This window comes from Rhinolophus sinicus, chromosome 9 (assembly GCF_057876585.1).
Source record: "Rhinolophus sinicus isolate RSI-liver-muscle chromosome 9, RSI-T2T, whole genome shotgun sequence".
NCBI classification, from domain to species: domain Eukaryota; kingdom Metazoa; phylum Chordata; class Mammalia; order Chiroptera; family Rhinolophidae; genus Rhinolophus; species Rhinolophus sinicus.
The window spans coordinates 29,556,042-29,581,637 of NC_142509.1; the positions used below are offsets into that span (position 1 = coordinate 29,556,042).

The 25,596-nt window shown below is 44.1% G+C and overlaps 2 protein-coding genes across 4 annotated transcripts in view; one reads left to right on the top strand and one right to left on the bottom strand.

The window, feature by feature from the left end:
* Nucleotides 1-397, bottom strand: part of RFC5 (replication factor C subunit 5) — a 37,370-nt gene extending 36,973 nt beyond the window's left edge. Inside the window, exon 1 of the mRNA XM_019753951.3 lies at nucleotides 291-397. The gene's annotated coding sequence lies outside the window, so the exon portion shown is untranslated. The remainder of the gene's footprint in view (nucleotides 1-290) is intronic.
* Nucleotides 398-438: 41 nt separating this feature from the next.
* KSR2 (kinase suppressor of ras 2) overlaps nucleotides 439-25,596 on the top strand; it is a 354,663-nt gene continuing 329,505 nt past the window's right edge. For all 3 annotated transcript variants that reach the window (XM_019753947.3, XM_074321394.2, XM_074321395.2), the window contains exon 1: nucleotides 439-775. In XM_019753947.3, the coding sequence (XP_019609506.2) occupies nucleotides 596-775 (180 nt within the window). In that variant the 5' untranslated portion in view covers nucleotides 439-595. The remainder of the gene's footprint in view (nucleotides 776-25,596) is intronic.

Genomic DNA, 25,596 nt, shown 5'->3' on the forward strand with positions numbered 1-25,596 from the left:
CCGCAGTCGCCGTCGCAGCCGCGGGAGCAATGCAGACAGCATCCTGAGAACGCGCTAAAGCACCCCAAACAGTGGACAATGCCGTGTCCCTGCAACTGGGAGAGGGGCAAACCAGATTTTTTTTGACATAAAGCCAACCAGCCAAAAATACATAATTTTGCCCTTCACGGAGCCGGTGTGTAAAGAGTGAGCGCTATTTTCCTTCTTCTCCGCCTCTCCCCCCGTCCTTTCCTCCTCCCTCCTCTTTTTCCTCCTCCCCCTCCCGAAGTGTACGGACAGCATCACATCACCTGGTTTGCTTCTGAGAAACAGCATCTCTCCTTTTCAGGGACCAGAGACTCAGAGAGGAGACGTTCTAATGGAGTCGGCTTGATACCCCAAAATAAAATAATAAATTTTGGCTCTTGTCCCCTCCTCCCACCCCACCCCCCTCAACCCTGTGTGAGATGTTGGGTTCCTTCTTCATGAGACATTGTTGAGAAATCGCAGTGGCTGGAGAGGCGTAGGGGGTAGACTACCTCTACTCCCCCCCCCCCGCCCCCCTTTTTTCTCTCTGAGAGAAGGAGGAGGGGAAGGGGGGCTTGCAGAGCAAGCGATGGATGAGGAAAACATGACGAAAAGCGAGGAGCAGCAGCCTCTGAGTTTGCAAAAAGCCTTACAGCAGTGCGAGCTGGTCCAAAACATGATAGACTTGAGTATCTCCAACCTGGAAGGGCTTAGGACCAAATGTGCTACCTCCAACGACCTCACACAGAAAGAAATCCGGACCCTGGAGGTAGGTGTTGCTTAGGGATGGGGCGGTGGGGGGGCTGGATGGGGGAAAGAAGCCCTTCCTTCCCTCCCCTTTCTCCCCACCGTCCCCTCTCCTTTGATTCCGTTTGTTGGGGGGTTGGGGGTGGGAGGGGAGCAAGGGGGGCACGATGTGGTTTTCTGTGATTTATCTTCTTGCAAAGCCTGCCCTGGATGTCCCTTTGCTGTACTGCTGTCGTCTACGCTTGGCTGGGTGGTGGAGTAGTAGTAATTGTTATTCTTTATTATTATTCTTGCGGCTGTTGTTATCATTCGCTTCCTCTCTGAGGAGTGAGTTCTCGCTCTTTTCCGCTTGTGGATTTGTTTATATGCCACGGGGGTTTGTGTGCTGGGTAAGACATTAGGGCGCTGCAGAGAACCCACGTGATCTTCCGCATTCTGCAGGTGGTCAAAAGGTGGTTTTTGCTCCCGGAATGGGGTTGCCTATAAATATAGACCTCCTCTCCCGGCCTCTTTCCCAGCCCCTGTTTGCTCCCTGGATTTCGTTGTTTTGTGTTTTCTTGTTTGTTTGCTTTTTTTTTTTTCCAGTGATAATACATGTCAGGAGGCAAGATGCCTTTAAAAAAATCCTCATTGAGCTACCCATGTCCAGTCCAATCATTTTGATGCAGGGAGCTGTTGCAGGCCTAAAATGTGTAGAAAGATGTTAAAAAAACAAAAAACGAAAAAGCTTGGTTCAGCACACACAAGTGGTGTGGGAAAATACTCTTGAATCTCGGTGGGATAGCAAACCAGGTGATGCGATGCTGTCTGTGCACTCGAGGAGGAGGAGGGAGGAAAGGGGTCGGGGGAGGAGTTATCTTTGGCTGTTGTAACATTCTCTCCAACAGAACTTGAGGGGGAGTTTGAAGCAGTTTTGTGGGGGGGGTGGGGGGTGGGGTAGATGCAACGTTACTCAGAGAGAAGATGGCAGAAATTGTTTCTTCCGAAGGCCATTTGGTCAAAGGAGGATGGTTGCAAGAGCCTTAGAAGATGCCTGGGGTCCACCCAATCGTTGGGCACCCACGTTGTTTGGAACATCTGAAGGGCCCCACTCACTTCCCTCCCTTGAACTGGCCCAGCTGTACACATGGCTTGATTAAATTTGGGAACTCCCATTAGCTGGCAGTTGCAGAGGGTGGTGACAGTAGGGCTGGGAGCAAAGGAAAGAGACTCTTCCTGTGGTGGAGTGGGCATGTGCAGTGCTGGCAGCTTCACTGTTGGCAGCCCATGGCTTTCCCAGGTCTGAACTCATCAGTCCTTACTGAGTCCTTTCACCCTCCTGCCCCCATGCTAGCCTGGGTGAGCACCTCCTTCTGACCTTCTGATTCACGGGCAAATCTTTTCCCTCCATGGTTTTAGATTTGGCTGGATGTTAGAGGCAGGAAGGTCATCAGTTGGAAAATAGAGTTAGTGCCGTGTATGTGTGTGTGTATGTGTGTGTGTGTGCGTGTTGAATATGCTGTTTGCTACCCTAGAGTACATGTCTCTGTGTACCTGTCACCTGGGAAAATAATCCTCAGAAATGAAATAAGATGAATGTCAAGGGGTGTCGGAGGACTGGACATTCTGTTGGGAGGCACACGTCGTTTCTTCCTGGGAGCTGTGGGAGAGCAGTATAGGCGAGGACTCTGCTGCTGGGAGAAAAAGTATGGGATGCCCTGCGCCGGCCTTCTGTCTGTCTCAGCAGTGCCCAAGATCCAATTCTGTTCAGAATGGCATGCCCTAAATAAATAAATAACCCAAAGGGCCACCTGCGGCCTCTCCTCTTCCTCTGAGTCGGGAGTCCCACATGCTAGTTTGTGGATTGTTGTGTAAATTTCTCTAGTTTGCTTTTCCTCTGTTCAACATGCTCTACCCTCTGACAACCCCCTGGACAATGGGGATGGTCGCAGTGGACCCTGGATCCGGTGGCTGCTTTTCTGCAGGTGGTTTTCCTTTTAAATGGGGAGGTGGGGGGGCTGGAGACATTGGTATGTGTGGCGGGAGGTTACAGCTATTGGGACTGCATCTGTGTGTTAGTTTCCCCGTCCCTGTGTCCCTCAGAGCGTGCCAACAACCACTCCATCCATATTGCCCAAGGAAGGGTCTCGAACAGTTATGCCAGTTTAGGCTTCCCAGATTTCTGGGGCTAGAGTGGGGTCACTGAAGATGGACTGGTGACTCGGGGTCCAGTCAGGTGTTGCCAGACTTCACTTAGGCTTTGAACCCACAGGGGTGTTGTTGTTTTGTTTTTTTCATCCCAACAGTTGTCAAAATTTGTATGTTAAAGCTGCCCAGGGAGCTGCTTAAAAATGCACATGCTTAGGCTTAACCCCAGAGATGCTAATTCAGTTGGGATTGGATGGGGCCCAGGAATCTGCATTAATGAACAGTGCAGCTGTTTATGATGCATGTTTTCATATTGACACTTTGAGAAATGGTAATCTATTGGGAGATCGATGTCATTTCTCAGCTATTTAATGGTAACAACTTCAGGCTCCCAAACACTAAATAAAATATTAAATCGAACAGTCCATCCCTGAAAACCTGGGTAATAAGCAAAATTTACTAAAATGCATATACCCCTGTAGAAACAAAAATATACAACATGGATTTAGCTTTCAGGAAGCATACTTCATGGTTAGAGAGGCAAGGCTGATAATATATATGTGAAATAATGATGCAGTCCAAACAGGTAAAAATATAGGGAAAAGCACGTGGGTCCACTAGGAATGTGTTCAGCTGCATGAAATGGAAAATCCAACCACAGTGGGTAAGCAAATAGTGGTTTCTTTTGCTCATGTAACAAGAAGTCTGGTGGTATCCAGCTGCTTGAGTTGGCTCGGTAAGTTAATAATATCAGGGCTGAAGTCTTTGCAAATTCTCATGGTTGCAAGATGGCCCCTGAAGCTTCAGCCGTTACACCAAAGTTCAAGGTACAAAGGGAGGGAACTGGGTGAGTGTGAAGGCATAATGGGTGCATATCGTTGTTTGGTTCCCCCAGGACACCTCCGCCTCCCTACCCCACAGATGATGTGTAATTATATCTTCTTGACCAGAACTGGGTCAACTGGCTAGTCCTAGCTGCAAGGCTGGGAAGTGGAGAAGTGGGAACACTTATGGTTAGTTTGATGGGTCATGATCCATTGCCTCAGTTGACCTGTTGCCATTGCATACAAAATCAGGGTGCTGCTGGCATGGACGAAGGCGTAAAGGGATGTTGGGTGGATAGCTAGCACATCGGCACAGTATGTTTTAGGGAGATGCTTTGGTGGAGACGAAAGACCATGAATTTTGGAGTTAGACTAATGCAGTTTGGAATTCTAGCTTTTCTACTTTACCTTGAGCTAGTGGTTTAATTTTTCTGACCCATGGTTTCATTTCTGGCAAAATGGCAAGATAGAGTAATATTACGTACCTCAGAGGTGGTTGTGAGGATGAAAAGAGGTGACATTTTCAGGGGTCTAGTGCTATCTCTAGCACCATTCCTGCAGGTGCTAAATAAATGACAGCTACTGTGATGGCATGATTAATATTACATGGTGTGGAGTCCATGACATTGAAGGGAACAGCTCAGATCAGAGGGAGAGAAGAAAGGACTAGAGCAGCCTTTCCAAAGTGTGTTCTGTGGATCCCTAATTCTGTGGAAGGTTAGCGTTTTTCATTCTTTCGACAAATGCTAAAATCCATGCACTGTGTTAGATGCTGGTGGTCAACAAGTGTTCTGTAGATGAAATGAATTCCATGGTTAATATGTTTGGAAACAGCTGCGTTAAGCAAAGGGAAACAGGTGTCTTTACTGCAGGACTTCTCAGAGCCTTTACTATGCCCTATAGATGTATGTTGTGACTTTCCAAGAGAGGATAGAGTCTGCAGTCTCCTTTTTTTCAGGGATATCTCTTGGGATTGATGTTCTATAGAATACATCTGGGAAAATATATGGCAAAGCAGTTAGGGAAGTGGTCCTGGTTGGGGACCTGGGGACTCTGAGTGGAGTGAAGAATGGGGAGGGTTTTGATTGCAGCAGGTGGCTTGCTGGATAAGACCATCAAACCAGATGAAGGCATGAAAATGCCTTCATGGTGTGGCTCAGAGACCAGTTGGCCCAAAATGGCAGTACCTGATACAGTGTCATAAGAAATGAATTTAGGTCGCTAACGCCTGGGCTCTGACTTAGGATGGGGATCATATCAACAAAGTTTCCTCCGTTTGAGGGAGGAGACTTCTCCCTCAAAGGTTTGGGAGCGATTCAATAAAGATGTTTAAAGGTTCATCTGGTGGCTGCCTGCAGCCTGCAGCAGGGGCCGTCAAACTTTTTCTGTAACGGGACAGATAGTAAATAGTTTCGGCGTTGTGGACCATATGGTTTCCATCACAACCCCTCAAGTCTGCTTTTGGGGCATGCAGCAGCCGTGGACAATATATAAGTGAACATTTTCCAATAAAACTTTATTTATGAATCCTGAAATGGAAAATAATGTAATTTTCACATGTTGCAAAATATTTTTCTGTTGATTTTTTTTCTTGACATTTAAAAATTCCTAGGTGTAGGATTTTACAAAAACAGATGCTGGTCAGATTTGGCCCACAGGCTGTCTGTAACTGGCCGATCCTGGTCAAAGGTATGGATGGGACAGGAAAGACCCCGGAGGCACAGAGATCACCTGAAAGGTGCAGATGGTCTTGAGCTGGGCTCTATTTTGGTTAAATTAGGAGGGGAGGGAAATATCAGGGATTGGGTTGGGGGGAGCGTGGATAAGTACAGAATCTCCTCATACAGCCGTCCTGTAGCCACACTCAGATCCATTATTTGTTCTTCATATGTTCCATCTCAGTTATTGATTGTGATGTAACAAACCATCCCTAAACTTAAGTATGTTTGGGAAACTTTGGGCTTCAGACAACTTGTTATTTCCCATGATTCTCTGCTTTGGGGTTGGCTGGGTGGTTCGGCTGGGTTTGCCTGGGCTCCCGCACGTGACCCCATTCAGCTGACAGATGGGCTGGTGGCTGAGACAGCTGAGCCTTTCTCTCCATGTGGCCTCTCCAGTGAGATGATACCGTGATTTCTTACATGTCCTTAGTGATCCAAGAGGGCAAGAGGGAAAGTTGCAAAGTATCTGAAGATTTGGTAGTCACACAATGTCGCTTCCATTGCATTTTATGAGTCGATGCGTGTCACATGGCCAGCCTGGATTTCACGATGGGGACATCAACTTGACCTCTTGGTGGGAGGAGCTGCAGAGCATTTGTGGCCATAGGTAATTTGCAACAGGTGTAAATATGTAGTGATCATGCACTGTTTTAGGCCCTGGAAACACAGTGGTGAACAAGACAAGCGGTTGCAAAATATTTTTCTATTGATTTTTTTTTCTTGACATTTAAACATTCCTAGGTTTAGGGTTTTACAAAAACAGATGCTGGTCAGATTTGGCCCACAGGCTGTCTGTAGCTTGCCATTGGTGTGTGACTATCAAGGTGGGGCAGAGGCGGACAGACAACAGACAAGTGGACAGAGCATGTCGGCCAGTGTACTCACCAGGACAGGCAAAAGCATGTCCCGACATGTGTAATGGCTCTGATGTAGCAGAAGTCTTTTTCTTGCTCACAAAATGGTTCGAAATGAGTGGTCTTGGTGGGTGAGCCGTTCTCTCATACTCCAGGCCCCTTCCCTGCTGCAATATTGTTGTTGTTTTCATCCAGAAAGGGGAGACAGTGTAGAGAAGGCAAACCCCTTAAAAGCCTCATCCTGGAAGTTGCCCTTGTAAGTTCTGGCTACGTTCCATTGGCTAGAATTCATTCACTGCCAGGAAGACGAGGAGGTGGGCCCAGGAAGAAGAGAAAACAGTTTGCTGAATAGCTAGGAGTCTCTACCACAGGTAACGATAAGCTATTATAACAGTTACCTATTGCTACCCAACTAGCCACCCCAAGATGTAGTGGCTTAAAACAACAATCGTTTATTTGCTCATGAGTCTGCAATTCGGGCTGGACCCAGCTGGCCAGTTCTGCCAGTCTTGCCTGGGTCCCTTATGTGATTGGAGTCACCTGGTGGCGTGTCTGGGGCTGGATGGTCCAAGATGGCCTTGTTCACATCGCTGGTGGCTGGCTGGGGCACCTCGGTTCTCCTCCACGTGGCTTCTCCAGCAGGACAGCCCAGATTTCTTACGTGGTGGCCACAGCGGTGTTCCAAGAGGGCAAGCCCCAGCGCACAGCCCCTCTTAAGCCTCTGCTTCCATAACCTTTGCTGATGTCCTGTTGGCCAAAGCGAGTTACGGGGATAAGCCCAGAGTCAATGTAGAAGTTACTATCTAAGGGTTCGATTCCAGCAGGCGTTGTTCACTGGGAGCCAAAGAACCGGATAATGTAACCAAGTAGCACTGCTGTTTAAAAAACCAAAATAAAGCCAAAAGAGCATGGAAAAGAGAGGGAGGGGCATGGGATAATCCACCAGGCCTCCTTGGGGAGGTTGTGCTGACCTGAGGAAGCAAACCTGGGAATGCACAGGCAGAGGCAACAACAGGTGCAAGTTTCTTGGCGGGGGGGCGGGGGGGGGCGAATGTGCTCAGTGTGTTATTAGAACAGCAAGGAGTCCATTGTGGTTGGAGTGGAGTGAGTGAACGGGGAGGGCTGAGGGACACAGAGGGACACAGAAGCAGGTCCCTGGCCACAGAGGGCTTGCCTAAGATCCTGGGATTTTGCTCTGTGAACATGGGAGTGACAGATTTGTGTTTTTAAAAGATTCTTCTGATTGCTGCAGGAAACATAGACTGTAGCGGGGAAGAATGGAAGCAGGGAGACAAGTTGGGAGGTTAGTGGGGCCGTCAGATCCAGGAATGACTGTGCCTTGGGCTAGTCTGATGGCTGGGGGGGGTAGGCAAGTGGCTGGATTCAGAAGGTCAAGTGTGCAGGTCGGGCTTGTGAATTAGATATGGGGGGGGGGGTGAAGGAAAAGAGAGAATTGAGGATTATTCCTAGGTGTTTGGCCTAAGAACTGAGGGAATGCATGGTGGTGCCATTATTTGAAATGTGAAGACTGGGGGTAGAGTCGGTTGAACTTGAGGGTCAGGTCCTGTTTGACATGTTACCTTTGTCAAGTAGACAGTTGGGTCTGCGAGCCTGGAACTCTGAAGACGGCTGGAGATACGAAGTTCACTTAATACGTCAGGAACAGCTTTTCATGTTATGAAACATTTTTAATAGCTGCATGGAATTACATGGATGTAGTATTATTTAACTAAAATTCTCTAGTCAGATGCTTGTCTATGATTTTCCATTATTATAAATAACACTATAGTGGACATTCTTGTGGCTTGTCATAATCCTTGCCTTCAGTTCCTAGAAGTGGAATTGCTGGATCCAAGCATATGCAAAGATTCAGGACTTTTGATAGGTTTTGCCAAATTGCCCTTCACCAACGCTGTGGGAAAGGGCCCGTTTTCCCACGTTCTCAGCATGGGTTTATGTTTCCTTTCATTTTTTGATTGCTTGTATTCCGATGACTGAGAGCGCAAGGTTAAGGCGGCGATTGTGTCAGATTAGACTCTCATCTCTCTTGTCCCTAGTTGGGAAGGATCTGGAAACCTGCAGTGACAGGAAGAGTACCAGTTGTTTCGCACAAAGTGGCCAGCCTGTGAAGACCTAGCCTCTTCCTTCTGCCCTGTTCTCAGAAAGATATGGGTGGGAGGTAGTGTCACAAGCCTGAAGCGGTGGCAAGAGTTATTTCTGAAGGGTTTACTACCCCTTTGGGTTTTTGTAGTGGGTTCTACTGGGGAACTTGTTACCCTTCTTCCTCCAATGGGCAGAAAACGGGATTCTTTCTCCCCCAGAGAATCGGTAGTTTTCTGGGCCCCCACCCACCAGGCCCCAACTGTGGGGACCTGGCCTTCCCGCTTGCCCCCAGTGTGCTGCTGTCGTCTGAGGGCTGGGGACGTGTTAGGCTGAGGAAGAGGAGGGACACACGGCCTGAGGAAGGAAGGAAGATAGACCATCTGAGGGATGGGGAGGGAGGAGGGACGAACATAGGCTAAGAAAGTCGAAGTGTAGAATGATTTTCTTCCGCAGGGTTTATTACCCTTGGGACGTCCCTCCAGTGGGTAGTGACCGCAACTGTGGTTGTTCCTGTCTTACAAATGAGTTTACTGAGGGTTAGAGTCACTGATTTGACCCAAACTGCAAATGAAGGCAGCCACAGCTAAAGGAGGCGGTGTACTGCTCTACTGTGGATTCCCCGAAGGTGTAATAGCCTGGAAGAGAAGAAAGGAAGGTGAGGGCAAATAGAGGGTGAAGGGAAGGGCAGACGATACTGGTAACGTGATTAGAGGTTTCAGCTGTAGGATCAATGCGAAACATAACGACGGCATACTCTTGCTCACATGCTTTCATTGGTCACCGGTGTAGACGACACCCAGTGAAGAGAAATGTGGGACTGATGGAGACAACGTAGGGCACCCACAGCGACAAGAAAGAGGAGAAAAAGGAGAGGTAAAATTTTAGACCCGAGAGGTCCAGTATGGCAGCCACTTGCCACACTGGCTATTGACCATTAAAATGTGCTGTGAGTGTAAAATGCATACCACTTCCTGAACAATTAGGATGAGGAAAAGCATCTAAAATATCTCGTTTACGATTTTTCATATTAGCATGTTGAAATGATACTCTTTTACATATATTGGGTTAAATAAACTATGTTAAAATTAATGTCGTCTGTATCTTATTACCTTTTTCCCTGAGGCTACTAGAAAATGTTAAATTACATAAGTAGCTCACTGTATATTTCAACTGGACTGCGCGGCTTTTTGAGCATGGAGGTGATTTCTCTGTTTTGCTGTAGGAGAAGTCTTGTTTTGATAAAGACCAGAAAACTGGGCCCCCTGGAGTTACCAGGCAGCCATTGATTAAAGCTATGGCTATATTTCAAAGATGGATGCCTCCAGTTTTCCTGGACCAGTAGAAAAGTGCGATGAAGACTCAGAAAACATACTTGATTTGGAGTCCCGGGAAATTTTGAGTGGGTGCTGGAAGCACTATAGCCAAGTGGTTAGGAGGGCTTGGGCTCTGCAGTAAGACTGCTTGGGTTCCAGTCTGAGTGCAGGATTTGCTAGCTAAGTAACCCTTGGACAAATGAGTCCTCCTTTCTGAGCCTCGGTTTCCTTGCTTATAAAATTGGGGTAATTTTACGTAGGGTTGTTATGCTGATTAATGGAATCATGCATTGAGGAATTGAGCAGAGTGCTGGGCACATGGGAAATGCTTGTTACCTTTGGAATTTTTCATCCTTATCCCTCCTGTCGATCGGCGTGGGGAGGTTAGGCTATTTCAGCTCTATGTGGTAGCTGGTGTATTTTAGCTATTCCAGAAGATGCCATCCTTGAGTGTATCTTTCATTTACTCAATGAATGTTAACTGAGTCCCCAATGAGAGGCAGGGTACTAACATAGCAAGGCGTGAGAAGAAGAACCCATAGAAGCCTTCTATGGGATAATGGCACACCTGCTGGGCTGCAGGTGACATAAGTGAACAAGACTCTCATATCAGGTCTGAATCTTTGAATTCGCCCACAGATGACTCACTCCCCATCAGTGCCTGGCAGGCTTTAGTCTTTAAACCGTGTACTCGTCACACCTCTAAGTTGGAGAACAAAGTACAGTCATGTGCTGCTTGATGACAGGGATCCATTCTGACAAATGTGTCGTCAGGTGATGTCATCATTGAGTGCACTCTCGCAAACCTAAACGGTGTAGCCGACTGCTCACCGAGGCTGTATGGTACAGCCCCTGGCTCCTGGGCTACAAGCCTGTTCAGCATGTTACTGGACTGAATACAGCAGGCAATTACAACACAGTGGTATTTGTATATCGAAACATATCTAAACAGAAAAGGTACAGTAAAAATACAGTCTAAAGGATAAAAAACGGCACACCTGTATAAGGGTACTTGCATGAGTGGAGCTTGTAGGACTGGACGTTGCTATGGGTGAGTCCGTGAGTGAGTGGGGAGTGGATGTGAAAGCCTGGGCCACGAGTGGACACAACTGTAGACTTTATACACACTGGACACTTAGGTGACGCGAAGTTCATAAAACAACACGAGGCTAAGTCAAGCCCTAGAGCAAATGATGCCATCAACAGACGCGCGGTAAACACGAGATGCCTGAGGCTGCGGCCGGCAAAACACGGCACACTTTTACAGCACACTTTTTTTATAAGCAGAAAAATGAAAATCATGATCAAAAGCATAGCACAGTAACTACATCCACCAGTAACATAGCCGTTTATGATCATTACCCAGGGTTATGTCCTGGACAGAATTGTATGTGTTAAACTGTTATACGACTGGCAGCGCAGTAGGTCTGTTTACACCATCGTCATCACAAACACATGAGTAATGTGTTGCTTTACGACATTACTCTGGCTATCACATGGCGAGATGACAGGAATTTCTCTGCTCCATGATAATCTGATGGGACCACCTCGGCATATGCCATCGGTCATTGACCTAAGAGTCACAATGTGGTACATGATGGTCCCAGTTACGGGCTTGGGCCTTATAATGCCAGAGCTTGTCTTAAGTTTCATGTGGTGAAGAGAAGAGGCAGCAGCTGTGATATCCAAGTACTTGAAAGGCGTGTCCTCTCAAGGTAGCAGGAGCCTTAAGAGGCATCTAGGCCCATCTCGTGTCCAGCGTCCTGCTTTGGCTTGGTGATTTGGAGTGAGCACTAAGGCAGAATTTCTTTTTAAATTCACTTTTTATTGTGGTAGAATATACATAACATAAAATTTACCTTGTCACTATTTTTTAAATGTAAAATTCAGCGACATTGAGTACATTTCACAATGTTGTGCAGCCGTTCCCCTCTCCACCTCCAGGACTTTTTCATTATCCCAAACAGAAATTCTGTACCCATTAAACAATACGTCCCCCTCCCCCCTCCCCCAGCTGTATGGTAACCTCTCTTCTATTTTCTGTCTGCGAATTTGACTAGTCTGGGTATCTCATATAAATGGAATCATATAATAATTGTCTTTTTGTGTCTGGCTTATTTCACTTAGCATACTATTTCTAATATTCATCCATGTCGTAGAATGTATCAGCCCTTCATTCCTTTTTATGGCTGAATAATATTCCATTGTGGGGAGAAACCGTATTTTGTTTATTCATTTATCTGTTGATGGACACTTGGCTTGTTTCCATCTTTTGGCTATTGTGAAAAATGCTGCCATGAATACTAATGTACAGATATTTGTTTGAGTCCCTACTTTTAGTTCTTTGGGGCATATACCTAGGAATGGAATTGCTGGGTCATAGGGTAGTTCTATTTTTAATTTTTTGAGGAGCCACCGTACTGTTTTCCGTAGCAGCTACACCATTTTACATTTCTATCGACAATGCACCAGGGTTCCAGTTTCTCCACATCCTTGCCAACACTTGTTATTTTATATTTTGTTGTCGTTATTTTTATTGGCATCGTGGGGCTTTGGTTTCCTTAATGACTAATTCTATTAAGCATCTGTTCATGTGCTTGTTGGCCGTTTGAATATCTTCTTTGGGTAAATGTCTATTCAAGGCCTTTCACAAGGCAACCTTTTGCTTTGGGTGAGTTATAATGGTTAGACTCCATCCTTCTGTTGAGCTGGATCTGCTTCTTGATGACTTCTATCCTTTGGTTCTGCTCTCTGGAGAAGAGAGAATGAGGACAGCCCTTCCTCTTGGCTGAGGAAATAGTCTCAGAGGAGTTTGCATCTAGATCTGGAACCTGCCAGGTAGAGAGAAGGGATCGCCATGTGCACAGACTCCCGACAAGTCTTTGACCCAACCTTTGCCACCACTATCTCCCTGCTCTCTCCTGTGTGGGTTCCATTCTTATAGAATGCTGGAATCTGGGGTTGTTGGCAGTGGGGAATTTCCCTTTGCCTGTGCACCTCCCCTCCCCGAAGTATCATGACTGTCAGAAGCGAAAGTTTCTCTGTATGCCCAACCATAATGGCCCTGGGATAGTGTGGGCAGAGCTGGGTGGCCTGGACTCCAGCAATGAGGCAAATAGACAGGTATAAAAACAACCCCTCAAGGGGACATGCAGGGGCTTGGTGTTTATTAGTTAGAAGGCAGAGCAAGTTTAGATGCCACTTTTTGTCTTCGTTTCCTTGAGAAACAGTGCTTTGTGATAAGCCCCCAAGGCAATATTATTCCTTTAATATGTAGCTGCATTCTTTTAATATGTTGCTGGATTTGATTGATTACTATTTTGTTGAGGATTTTCATGTCTATGTTCATGAGAGGTATTGGTCGGTGGTTTCCTTTTTTGTACCGTCTTTGTTTAGTTTCAGTATCAGACTAATACTGGCCTCATAAAATGAGTTGGGAAGTGTTTCTTCTGCTTCTGTTTTCTGAAAGAGATTGTGTAGAATTGGTGTGATTTCATCTTCACATGTGTTAAGTGCTGGTAGAATTCACCAGTGAAACCACCTGGACCTAGAGGGTTGCTTTCTTTTTTCCCCCCCATAAGATTTTTACATACAAATTCAATTTTTAAAATTTATAACTGGGTGAATTTTGATAGTTTGTGGCTTTCAAAGAATTGGTACATCTGATCTAAGTTGTTGAATTTACATGCATGGAGTTCCTCGTCGTAGTCCCTTATTATCCTTTTAGTGTCTGTGGGATTTACAGTGATTTTCCCTCTTTCATTCCTAACGCTGGTCACGTGTGTTTTTGCCTTTTATGGTTTGTCAGTCTGGCTAGAGGTTTATCAGTTTTATTTATCTTTTTTCTTTTTTTTTTTTTTTTAAAGATTTTATTGGGGAAGGGGAACAGGACTTTATTGGGGAACAGTGTGTACTTCCAGGCCTTTTTTCCAAGTCAAGTTGTTGTCCTTTCAATCTTAGTTGTGGAGGGTGCTGTTCAGCTTCAAGTTGTTCTTTCAGTCTTAGTTGTGGAGGGCATAGCTCAGCTCCCGGTCCAGTTGCCGTTGCTAGTTGCAGGGGGCACAGCCCACCATCCCTTGCGGAAGTCGAACCGGCAACCTTGTGGTTGAGAGGACGTGCTCCAACCAACTGAGCCATCCAGCAGCTCAGTGGCAGCTCAGCTCAAGGTGCCGTGTTCAATCTTAGTTGCAGGGGGTGCTGCCCACCATCCCTTGCGGGACTCAAGTAGTTGAACTGGCAGCCTTGTGGTTGAGAGCCTACTGGCCCATGTGGGAATCGAACCGGCAGCCTTCGGTCGGAGTTAGGAGCCTGGAGCTCCAACCGCCTAAGCCACCTGGCTGGCCCCTATTTATCTTTTAAAGGAACCAGTTTTTGGCTTTCTTTATTCTCTGTTGTTTTTCTGTTTTGAATTTTATTGTGGGTTTTTTTTTCCTTAGGACACACAATTGGTTATTGTTTAGATTTTCTATATCCTTACTGATTTTCTCTCAGGTTGTTTTATTGATTACACAGAAGGAAGTGTTGCTAGCTTATCTTATAATTGTGGATTTGTCCATTTCTCCTTGTAGTTCCATCCGTTTTTACTTTATTTTGAGCTGTTTTCTTAAGCGTATACGCATTTGAGATGGTTGTTCTCTCAGTGAGCTGACCCTTTATCATTATGTAAAGTTACTGTTTATCCCTGGTCATTTTCTTTGCTCTGATGTTAATATAGCCACCCCCAGCGTCTCTTTTTTTAGGTTTTTAAAAACTGAGACACAATTCACATGACATAGAATTCACCATTTTAACTATTTTAAAGACTATGATTATTAAATGGTTTTTAGTAGATGCTCATTGTTGTGCAACCATTGCCCCATCTAATTCCAGAATATTTCCTTCAAAACACACACACACACACTCACACACACACACACACACACACACAAACCTTGTATCTGTTGGCAGTCAATCCCATTTCCCTGCCCTCCATCCCCTGGCAACCACTAATCTATTTTCTGTTGCTATGGTTTTACCTGTTCTGGATATTTCATATAAATGAAATCATATAATACGTGGCCTTTCATGTCGGGTCCTTTTCACTTAGCATCATGTCTTCAAGGTTCATTCGTGTTGCAGCTTGTGTCAGTACCTCATTCCCTTTTATGGCCAAATAAAATTCCTTTGTATGGAGAGACCCATTTTGTTTATCCATCCCACAGTGGATGTTTGGGTTGTTTCCACCTGTGACTATTGGGAATAGTGCTGCCGTGAACATTTGTTTGCTAGGAGGATGGGAACCCTTTGGGAAACTGTTGTTCCTCTGCCAAAAACCAAAGAAACATCCCCCGGTTCAGGCTGGTACCCAGTCAAGAACTTGAGAATCAGAAATTCCTTCCACACCTTTTGTGGTTGTTCGTGATGGTCTACATGACAGTTCCCTGGAGCTCTTGCAGTTGCTTGGTTGGCTGGTCTGGTTCTGTATGCCAGATTGTGAATCATTCACACTGACTTCAGAAATGGAAGTCATTAAAGAAGACAGCAATTTTAAAGACATTTCTAGACATTAAAGAAAGGTGCAGTCACTATAGAAAAAATGGAATGTGCTTAATCAAAAATAAAAATGAACACACTTATAATCCTACCACCCACAAATCAACATTGCTAACACCTTGTTATAGAGTCTTACGGGCTTTCCCGCCCAATATGTATTTTTATGTGACTTTTAAGAGTAACTATATTTTATATATTTCAGACTCTCTACTTTTCCTCTTAAAAGTTGATTTAAGATATGAATGTCTTTTCCTGCCAAAACTATTTTTTTAATAGCATTTAATGACTACTAACATTCCAACATAAAGATATAGCATAATTGAGTTGACTCAACTCCTTGGGTGAGTTAGATTATTTCTGATTTCTTTTGGTCTCATAAACACAACTTAATGACTCTTCTTGAAATGAAATCTTTGTAAAGCTTTCTTATTTGTTTCCTTAACAAATATACTTAGAAGTAGAATTACTGCATGCTTGTAAGGCTTTTTCTCGTCTGCGATGGTCCTTTAGAAAGAGTGTGCTCATTTATAATCCTTTCAGAGTTTACAGGAATAGTTTGTGGGTTTGCATCTTCAGGAATGATAACTGTGAGAGGTAAATGTTTCCAATAATTCTGTGACTTAAAAAAATGTATAAAGGCACTTTACTGCATGTGTGAATCAACTTGTGATGAGCTAAGAAACTTGAGGCAAGCATGGTTTTTTAAAAATGTACATTTCAGTTGAAATAAATACAGAGTTAGAATCATGTTAATGACATGGAAGTCTAATTTAAGATGACATTTTTTGGAAATGACATCAGAAATGGATATGAGTTTCACAGATGAAGCTGTCTGATTTCCAGGGATCACGCAGTCCATTGTTTTCTGGGACCAGGCAGGAAACCCACAGAAGGAAAATAGGCCAGAAGTAGGACATTTGGGAGGTGTCATAGGGGCCATGGTGAACTAGAGGCCATATTTCACATCTATAGATGTTAGAGTCGCCAATGGATAGGATTTGGGCCTAATATTGTCTGATATTTCCACTTTCCATTGGAACCCAGAAATCAAAACTTTAAATAAAAAGCAGACATGGCCTCATTATAATCTGATCAAAAGCGTCACCATTTTCCCCTTTAATTCAGATGTGTGTATATATGTGTAAACAGTGTTGTGCGAGGAAAAGGAAGGCACAGGTAATCAACACTACTGATATACCTTGTGAACACCAATGGTTTGATGATTGCTGCTTCAGATTTTTTTCCCCAATCCTACTCAGCCCTGGGTTGAAAAAATTAAGGTTAGTTACATTGTTTAGCCTGGAGAAGATGGGTAACCAATTACTTGTTGATTTTATAATGTTTGCTTATTGGGTGGCTATTCTCAATTTCCTTTGAAGAGATGTTACTGGGACCAGACAAGCGTGCGTGCACACACAAACACACGACACACACAAACTCTTCAAATCTATACAAAAATAAGGAGACTAGCATAATGGACCGTTACGTACCCATCACACAAAGTCAACAATGATCAGATTATGGCCAATAACCCTCTTCCCCATGCTCTCTGGAGGATTTTGAAACATTTCCTAAAACCATGATAACATTTAATCCTCAAATATTTCAATATGTATTTCTAACAAACACTAAGTACTCCGTTTTAAAAACCATAACCAGATTACTATTATCATACCAAGAGTTCCTTAGTCAGACATTTACCTAAACAACAAATCAAACAGTCTTGCCCTAGCTCTGTTGGCATTACTTAAAACATTCTTGAAAACTGTCTTCAGAGTGACTTTATAAGAAAACAAGTCTCTTTTATTTTTCCTTGACCCTAAACGGTAGCCTTCATGATGGCCGTTTGATGATGGCCAGTGACTTTTGTCCATTTAAAACGTATCGTCATGTCCACTCTCAACGAACAAGATGTGTTGCCGTTGAAGATGATCTTGACAATGTTCTGGGCACGGTGTCTGGAATGAATGAAGAGAACAGCAGCCAGAGCTTTGGTGTTTGGATGAGTCGTCAGCCATTTCCGACGTCTACGCTGAAAGGGGACCTGGTTGATTAGTGTTACAGCATGCCTTCATTCACTCATTCATTGCACTTTGTGTTAAATGCATTAGGCTGGAACGAAGTCTTGCCCATATGGTGCTTATAGCGTACAAATACGCAGAGGGTGCCAAAAAAGTGCACACACATTTTAAGAAAGCAAAACTGTATTAAAATGGTAATACTCAATATATACCGATAACAAACGATGACTACAAGTCACGTGTGACTTCTGCAATGACAAGAGGTGCTCAAAGTGGTTCCCGTCAGCATCCAGACACTTCTGATGATGGCAAACTACTGCTTGAGCAACGTTGACCAAAGTGTCCACTTGTCTACAGTTTTTTGGCACCCCCGGGAATGTAGCACATCGGGCAATGTGCTAGGTTCTGGGATGCAGAATATATTGCTCATGGATCTAGTGATGTGATGTTAAAACTAAGACCCAAAAGACAATGGAGTTAACTAGACACGAGGAAAGGCTGTCCCAGGCAGAGGAACAGTATGTGCAAAAGCCTAGAGCTAGGACACAGCATTGGAGGAGCCACATGAAATCCACCATGACTGGGATGTAGAGTGTTTCAGGCCCATTTGAAGGCAAGGGGGTGGGATAGCACTTTTTCCTTTCTCTAAACTGGGTTCCTTTGCATTTTTTTCCTGCCTCACCTCCTCCTCATTCTAGGAAAACGAGGCAGTCTCATTGCCAGATTGAATATAACTCTCTAATCTATGATCTCCACTTCTCAAATACGATTTGAAAGCATAACAAGAATTGATTGGTCCCCAACGGTGGAGGGAGGTTCTTTGACACCACAACAAACACAGGCCACCCCATAATATGAATAGATGGGCAAGACCTTGAGAAGGGTGGGGTGGAGGGAGGGAAAATAAAGCCAGGAGAAAAGAGGTGGTGAAATGGAAATGCATTTTAAATCTTATGCTTTGTGGCTTATTATTAACAGCTGTGCAGAAAATGTCTCTACAGAGTTATGAAAAATTCATTACTAGCGTGCTGCAGGTCTGAGAGCTGGCCATTCTTTGATCAGATTAGCGATAATGAGAGCAGTCTTATATTAACTCAGATTAAGAGGAGGACTCTCCCCCACTACTACTCAGTCATACATGTATAATCACATTTCCTCACAGCCAGTCGCCCGTAGTTGTCTGCTAAGATGGGAACTAGAGTCTTTGCAAAGGTAGGACCAGGCGGGCAGAGGGTGGGCTGAGCCCAGATGCCACCTCGACACCGGGGCCCCATGGAGGAAGAGTCCCTGGACACACTGTGGCCCTCCAGCTTTTGTCTAGGGTCCCTGATATTGTCCTTCTAGTTTTCAGACCCATTTCCTTCTTTCTGGGCCTGCTTCATCCCAGCTCATGATTTCCCAGTGGTGAGCACCTACTGTGTGCCGTGCAGTGTTCTAGGTGCTGGGGATACACCGGGAGTAAAACAGGCAAAGAGCCCTGCCTTCAGGCACCTCACAGTCTAGTCAGGGGAGACTGACAATAAACAAATAAATATAAAAGGGCGGCTGGTTAGCTCAGTTGGTTAGAGTGTGTTGCTATTAACACCAAGGTTGCTGGTTCGATCCCCGCACGGGCCACTGTGAGCTGCACCCTCTTTAAAACAAAACAAAACAAAATAAAACAAAACAAAACAAAAACCCGACAAAGAGTAAGGAACCTAAAAGCATGATAGAAGGTGGTAATTATGAAAAAGAGAAGGTAGAGCAGACTTCAAGGAAAGGTGACATTTGAGCCAAGACTTAAGGAAGTGAGGGAGTGATCAATCCAGGAGGATAGCTTTGGCAGGGGGAAGAGCACTTAGAGGGAGGCAACAGCTTGTGCAAAGGCCCTGAGGTCTCGGAGGAACAGCCAGGACACTTGTGTAATTGGGCTGGAGGGTTGAGGATCAGGTCCGGGCAGCAAAATGGGATGAGATCGGCAGGGTCTTTGAGAACAGTATGAAGATTCTTACTCTGTGCAATAAAGTGCATTTGAGGGTTTTGAGCAGAGGCGTTCCTGATCTGACTGGGGTTTCAATAGCATTCTTCTCGCTGACGGTTGGGAATAGACTGTAAGGGACATGAGTAGGAGCAAGTAGATGAGTTAGAAGACTGTCACAGGTGAGAGACGGGGGTGAACCCCCCAACCCTGTTGAGCTGTGGTTGGATTTTGGATATATTCAGAAATTACAACAAACAGGATTTATAGATATTTTTGCCCATGCCTGTTGACCAATGTAAAAAAATGATGGTGGTGACTGGTTGTATTCTTCCAAACTCCTTTAGTCACCAGTGCCAGTCACATGTTGCTTTACTTAACGGTGGCAGGGCGGTTACTGGAGGCTCCACATTCACCTTTTGTCGTGCAGCTACTATGAAGGAAGAGCCGGATTATTTCCCAGTCACTCCCATGAATGGGTGGAGTGTCGTTTTCACCAGTCAGGCTTGGTTCATTTCTCTACTTCCGGGGTCAGGAGGGCACAGCTTTCTAATAGGTCAATTCTGGAACCAGGGAGGGAGGTTCAGCTGTTTCCAAGATCCATGGACCAAACAGGGAGGTTCTCCAAATGAAAGCTGGATGCTGTTTCCAAAAGATAGTCAGCTTGGCTGGAGGGAACAATCTGTTGTCCCAACCTAGCTGGAATTCTTAGTCCAGCATTCCAGCAAATACAGAGCATTCTAAGCAGAGTATAAAGATCAAAAGGGCAAAGCACATTACTGGGAGCATCTGGACGTTCAGAGTGGGCTATTTCATCAGAGACCCTTTAACTCAATGTTCACAAAGTCAGCTGGATTTACACAGTAGCCTTACTCGGCCAGTCTGTTCCAGGACCAATACATCTTTGCTTCTAGTGTGTTCTCATGTCTGGCCTCCCTCCCCTTCAAGACAGGCCATGTGTCTCTTGGGACCGTGAGTGGATGGAGAACTGGAACACAGTGTCTGGGTCCCAGCTCTGCCACCCTCGTGCCACTATCTGACTTGGGCAAGTTACAGAACTTTACTGCGCTGCAAAGGATACTGGGAGAATCGAAGTGCTCGGGAAACTGGACCCACACGGCAGGGCCTGGCTGTCCTGCTCCTGGTTAAGGCATGCATTCTATTTGCTGGTCATAGGGTCACCAGATAAAATACAGGATACTCAGTTAAACTTGAATTTCAGATCAACCATGAATACCTTTCCAGTATAAGTATGTCCAAATATTACATGGACCATACTTATACTGAAAAAGTATTTGTCGTTGATCTGAAATTCAAATTTAATTGAATATCCATTTATTTGCTAAATCTGGCAGCAGTGGGTGATCATAACAAGGAAATGTGTTGTTATCACTTATCACTCACGGCAGACCCTGATAACCACTGCGTGTCAGTACCAGGAACAATCTCCAAACGGCAGACATCGCTAGTGTTTTCAGATTGGACACGAATGAACTTTTTCGACTATGGGTTTATGGCGAGGTTTGAATTCTTGAATTTGACGGTATACTTGTGTCAATCCTGTGATACCACATTTTAAAAACTCTCATTTTAAGATAGGCTTCAGTTTTGCGTAACAGTGTTGGCTCTTCTAGTTATGATTAAACCTTAGGTTTAATCTCTGTGTCTCAGGTTCCCCAGCTGTAAAACAAGAAAATGATAGCACATACCTCCTAGCGTTGCTGTGAGGGTTAGATAATGCATTCAAAATGTGTAGCTCTGCGTCTGGCACATGACGAGCGCTCGATAAATGTTAGCTGCTGCAGTTATAGTAAATCTGTAGAAATGAATCTGGCTGGTCTAGGATACTCTATGTTTGGTTTTCCAAATTAACGTCTCCGCTCTATTTGGAAATTTTCTTGTTGAATTGTTCCTATGGTTTGAGTTCACGCCTAACAGATCAAACCCTGGAAGCAGAGTAACAGGGTGTACTCTTGAACTTGACACATATGGGCAGCTTTCAGCTCCAAATTGGAGGGAGAGGAAAGGACGGGGAGGGAGAATTTCTAACAGCGATTTGGATTGGGTGGTTCCTAGGTTTGGTAGGCATGATTTTGGCAGTCTTGACTCTAGATTTGGCCCCAAATCTAAGCAGGCATGCCCTGTTTATCAAGGGGTAAGGATAGAGGAGCCCCACTTGAATCTAAGCCATGAAGATGTGCCCCTGTTGGAGTCCTCTCTGCAGCCCTGGTCCCGAACTATTTCTATCTATTCTTCACCTGCAGGCCCTGAGCACATGCCAGGGAGAGGTAAAAACAAAAAACTCCTGCGTCATCCAAAGTATTTCAGGGTGTGAACAGGGTAGACCAAGGTTCACCTTCACCCTGTGTGTTATGCATGCTTCTTTTAGCTTGAGATCATTGAAAATGGAAATGTGTTTCAAGCTTGAGGTTTTTATCCATATGCTGCTTGGAGAGAAAGGTTTTTAGACGGCTGTGGGAGATACTCTCACAGCTGCTGAAGTCTGTTCTGCAAGACTCTCGTAGCATCTGTAAAAAGAGTGTGCTCGGGGTTATGGAATTTCAGAGGCAGATCACATGTGCTGCTTTCTTCTTGAAATGAGCATTTCACCAGTGAAAGACAAAGTTGTGTGAAAAGTCTCTATCAGCTTCAGTGTCAATCTTGTAGCTGTAGCTAGCATTTACCTGGTGCTTATTGTATCCTAGGCTCTCACCTGAGTTTCATGTACAGGGCTCCCCAAGGTGTGGTCCGTGGACCGGTGGCATTGGTGCCACCTGGGAGTTGTTCAGAAATGCAGAGTCTCAGGCCCTGGCCTAGACTCTGAATTGCATTTCGATATAATCTGGTGATTTGTGTGCTGTAAAGTTTGAGAAGCACCAGTTTAGTCCTTAGAACCGCCCCAGTACTATTATTCCATTAAAAACATTTTATTGTACTAAAATATGCCCAAGATGTAGCATTTTATCCCTACGTAAGTGGATGATCCCGTGACGTTATGTACATTCACAGTGTGCTATAATCATTGCCACTAGCTATACTCAAAACTTTTTCATCCCCAACAAAACTCTGTACCCATTAAACAATAACTTCCCCCACCTGTCTCCCTCAGTCCCTGGTAATCTACAACATTCTACTTTCTATCTCTATGCATTTGCCCATTCCAAATATTTATCAATGGATGAATGGATAAACAACATGTGGCATGTCCGTACAATGGAATATTATTCAGCCATCATAAGGAATGGAGTGCTGACACACACTACGCCATGGAAGACCCTTGAAAACATGATGCTAGGTTAAATAAGTCAGACATATAAGGACAAATACTGAATGATTCCACTTATATGAGACACTGGGCATGGTCAAATTCATAGAGATGGAAAGTAGAACTGTGGTTGTCAGGGGCTGGGGGAGGGGACGGGGGAGCTATTGTTTCATGGGTGCAGAGTTTCAGTTTGGAAAGATGAAAAGATTCTGGAGACGGGCGGTGGTGATATTGCACAGCAATATGGATGGGCTAAACAGTACCCTTGAAAAATGGTTGACATGCTGTATTTTAGGTTATGTATATTTTACTACAATATGAAAAATAAGGGGGAAAAGAAAAGGAGAAATGACTATTCCAGGTGCTAATTTTATACCAGAATGTGTTGGTTATCTTGCTTTCACATACCAGTGTTTGGTATCTGGGAAAGTCCCAGTCTTTTTTAAAAATAACACGATAATGATGATAAAATCATTTTTTATAAATGATCAGTGTTGTTATTGGGTGCTGACAGTGTCCTAAAGACTGGGTGAGTCACTTTTCATATATTATCCTATATTCGTCCACACAACAACCCAGGGAGGTCGGTGCCATCACATTTGATACCTGACAAAACTGAGAGATCAAATAACTTTCCCAGGGACACGTAGCTACTGTGTTTCCCCCAAAATAAGACCTAGCCAGACAATCAGTTCTAATGTGTCTTTTGGAGCAAAAATTAATATAAGACCCGGTATTATATTATATTATATTATATTATATTATATTATATTATATTATATTATATTACATTATATTGTATTATAAGACCCAGTTTTATAGTATACTAAAATAAGACCGGGTCTTATATTAATGTTTGCTCCAAATGACGCATTAGAGCTGATTGTCCAGCTAGGTCTTATTTTCGGGGAAACACGATAGTAATTGGTGGAGGCAGGATTTGAAGCCTCAGGATCTGCTGTGCTGCAGGCCATGCCGTACTCCTCCCAGGATGCCTCCCCAAAGGTGACAGTCCACCAAGGGCATCCTCAGATCTTAATTGTGCCTCGATGTTGCAGGGTCATTCATCCATGGCTTTTACTGCCTGTGGATGCCGTGTGATTTTCCTCCTCTGGGTGGGTATAAACATGTGACCAGGAGAATGGATGTTGAGGGACACTTCCTCAGTGTCAGAAAGAGCCCTTAGAAATGGCACCTGAGCCCCTCCTGGGAGAGACCTACCAGTTTCCTCCAACATATGCAAATCCAACTTGTAATTTACCTCCAGAGCAGTGGTTTCCAGTTTCCTAATTGAGGGATGCTAATTAGGAATTCTGGAGCGTTCGTTCATCATCCTTGGGGGTGCTTTGCACATGATGTTCGGTACTCAAAGCATCTCTGGCAACAAGATCCTGTTTTTGTAGCAGAAAAAAAGGGCTAGTGAAGCTTGGCATGGTTCTCTTAAGAAGGAAACCTAGGTGGGATGGGGAGAGAGCTGGTTTTTCTACTTTTTTTTCTCTGTTGTTTGATTCCGGATCTACATGAGAAAGATTGCTAGGAAGCCATTATTTTGGTTCCGTAAAGGCGATGTTGGGCAGTGTCCCATAATAGATAAACACACCCACACTCTGGAATCAGCCCTGGGTTCAAAGCTTGTGTTGCTGTTGATTAGCTGTGCGTCTTTGAGCACGTCTGAGTCTCAGTTTTTCCATCTGTAAAATACAGATAATAATAGGACCTACTTCTCAGGGTTAGGATTTAATGAGATGATACATGTAAAATGCTTAGCCTTGTATCGTGCGTGCAGGAAGTAATATTAACAGCTACTGCTGCTGTCATTACTATGTAATTATCATGTAAAATACCACCAGGTGTTAAAATTGTCATTAGTAACTATCTTGCCCTCCAAGAAGTAAGGTCCACAGGAGGCAATTTATTATTTTAAAAATATTTCTTAATGGAAAATTTTAACATAAAATAAAAAATAGAATGAGCTTCCATGCACTTATCACCCAGATTCACCAATAATCAAAATATTGCAATCTTGTTTCATTTGCCTCCATTCCTGTGTGTGTGTGTGTGTGTGTGTGTGTGTGTGTGTGTGTGTGTGCAGGTATATTTTAAAGCAAATCCCAAAGATTGTAAATTTTTACCTGTAAATACTTCACTATGCATCTCAAACATGTAAGGCCTTTTAAAATACTGTAACCACAAAGCTGTTACCCCAGCTTATAAAATAAAAACTAATTTCTTAATATAATTTCATACACAGTCTATGTTCACATTCTCCAGATGTTTTTAAAAATTTTTTTTTGTGTGTGTGTGGAGTTGATTTGTTTGAGTCAGGAGTCATTCAGGAGTCTCACATTGCATTTCGTTTATAGGTCTCTTAAGTTCTTTATCTCCAGAGTTCCTGTTCCCTTTTAAAAATATTGCTTACTTGGTAAAAGAAACAGTCATTTGTCCTGTAGAATTTTCATGCTTTCTTGGAGAGGGGGTATGGTTTTACTTGTTCCTTTACCCCCACATTTCCTATCAAGTGATCACTAAATCTAGAGATGTTTGATGTTCCAGTTTATTAATTTATTTTCTTTTGCAATAATACTTCATAGGTGCTGCTATGTATTTTGTAATGATCGCACCAGAAAGCACACAATATTTGGGTATTGCACTTTCCATGGTGCTAACGTTGATCAAACGGGATTGGGTGCTGACAGCCTGATGTACCCATTATAATGTGTTCTAATAATCTTTTACTTAATGACTGCCATCTGCTGATGACTCTGTCTAGATCCCTTATTCCATGATGGGTTACAATATCATGCTTTCCTAATTCTATCATTCCTTTTGCATCTTTTTTTTAAATTAAAGTTTATTGGGGTGACAATTGTTAGTAAAGTTACGTAGATTTCAGGTGTACAATTCTGTATTACATCATCTATAAATCACATTGTGTGTTCACCACCCAGAGTCAGTTCTCTTTCTATCACCATATATTTGATCCCCCTTACCCTCATCTGTCACCCCCTTTCCCCCTTCCTCTCTGGTAACCACTAAACTATTGTCTGTGTCTATGAGTTTTTGTTTCTTCATTTGTTTGTCTTGTTCTTTTGTTGTTTTCAGTTTTGTATACCACATATCAGTGAA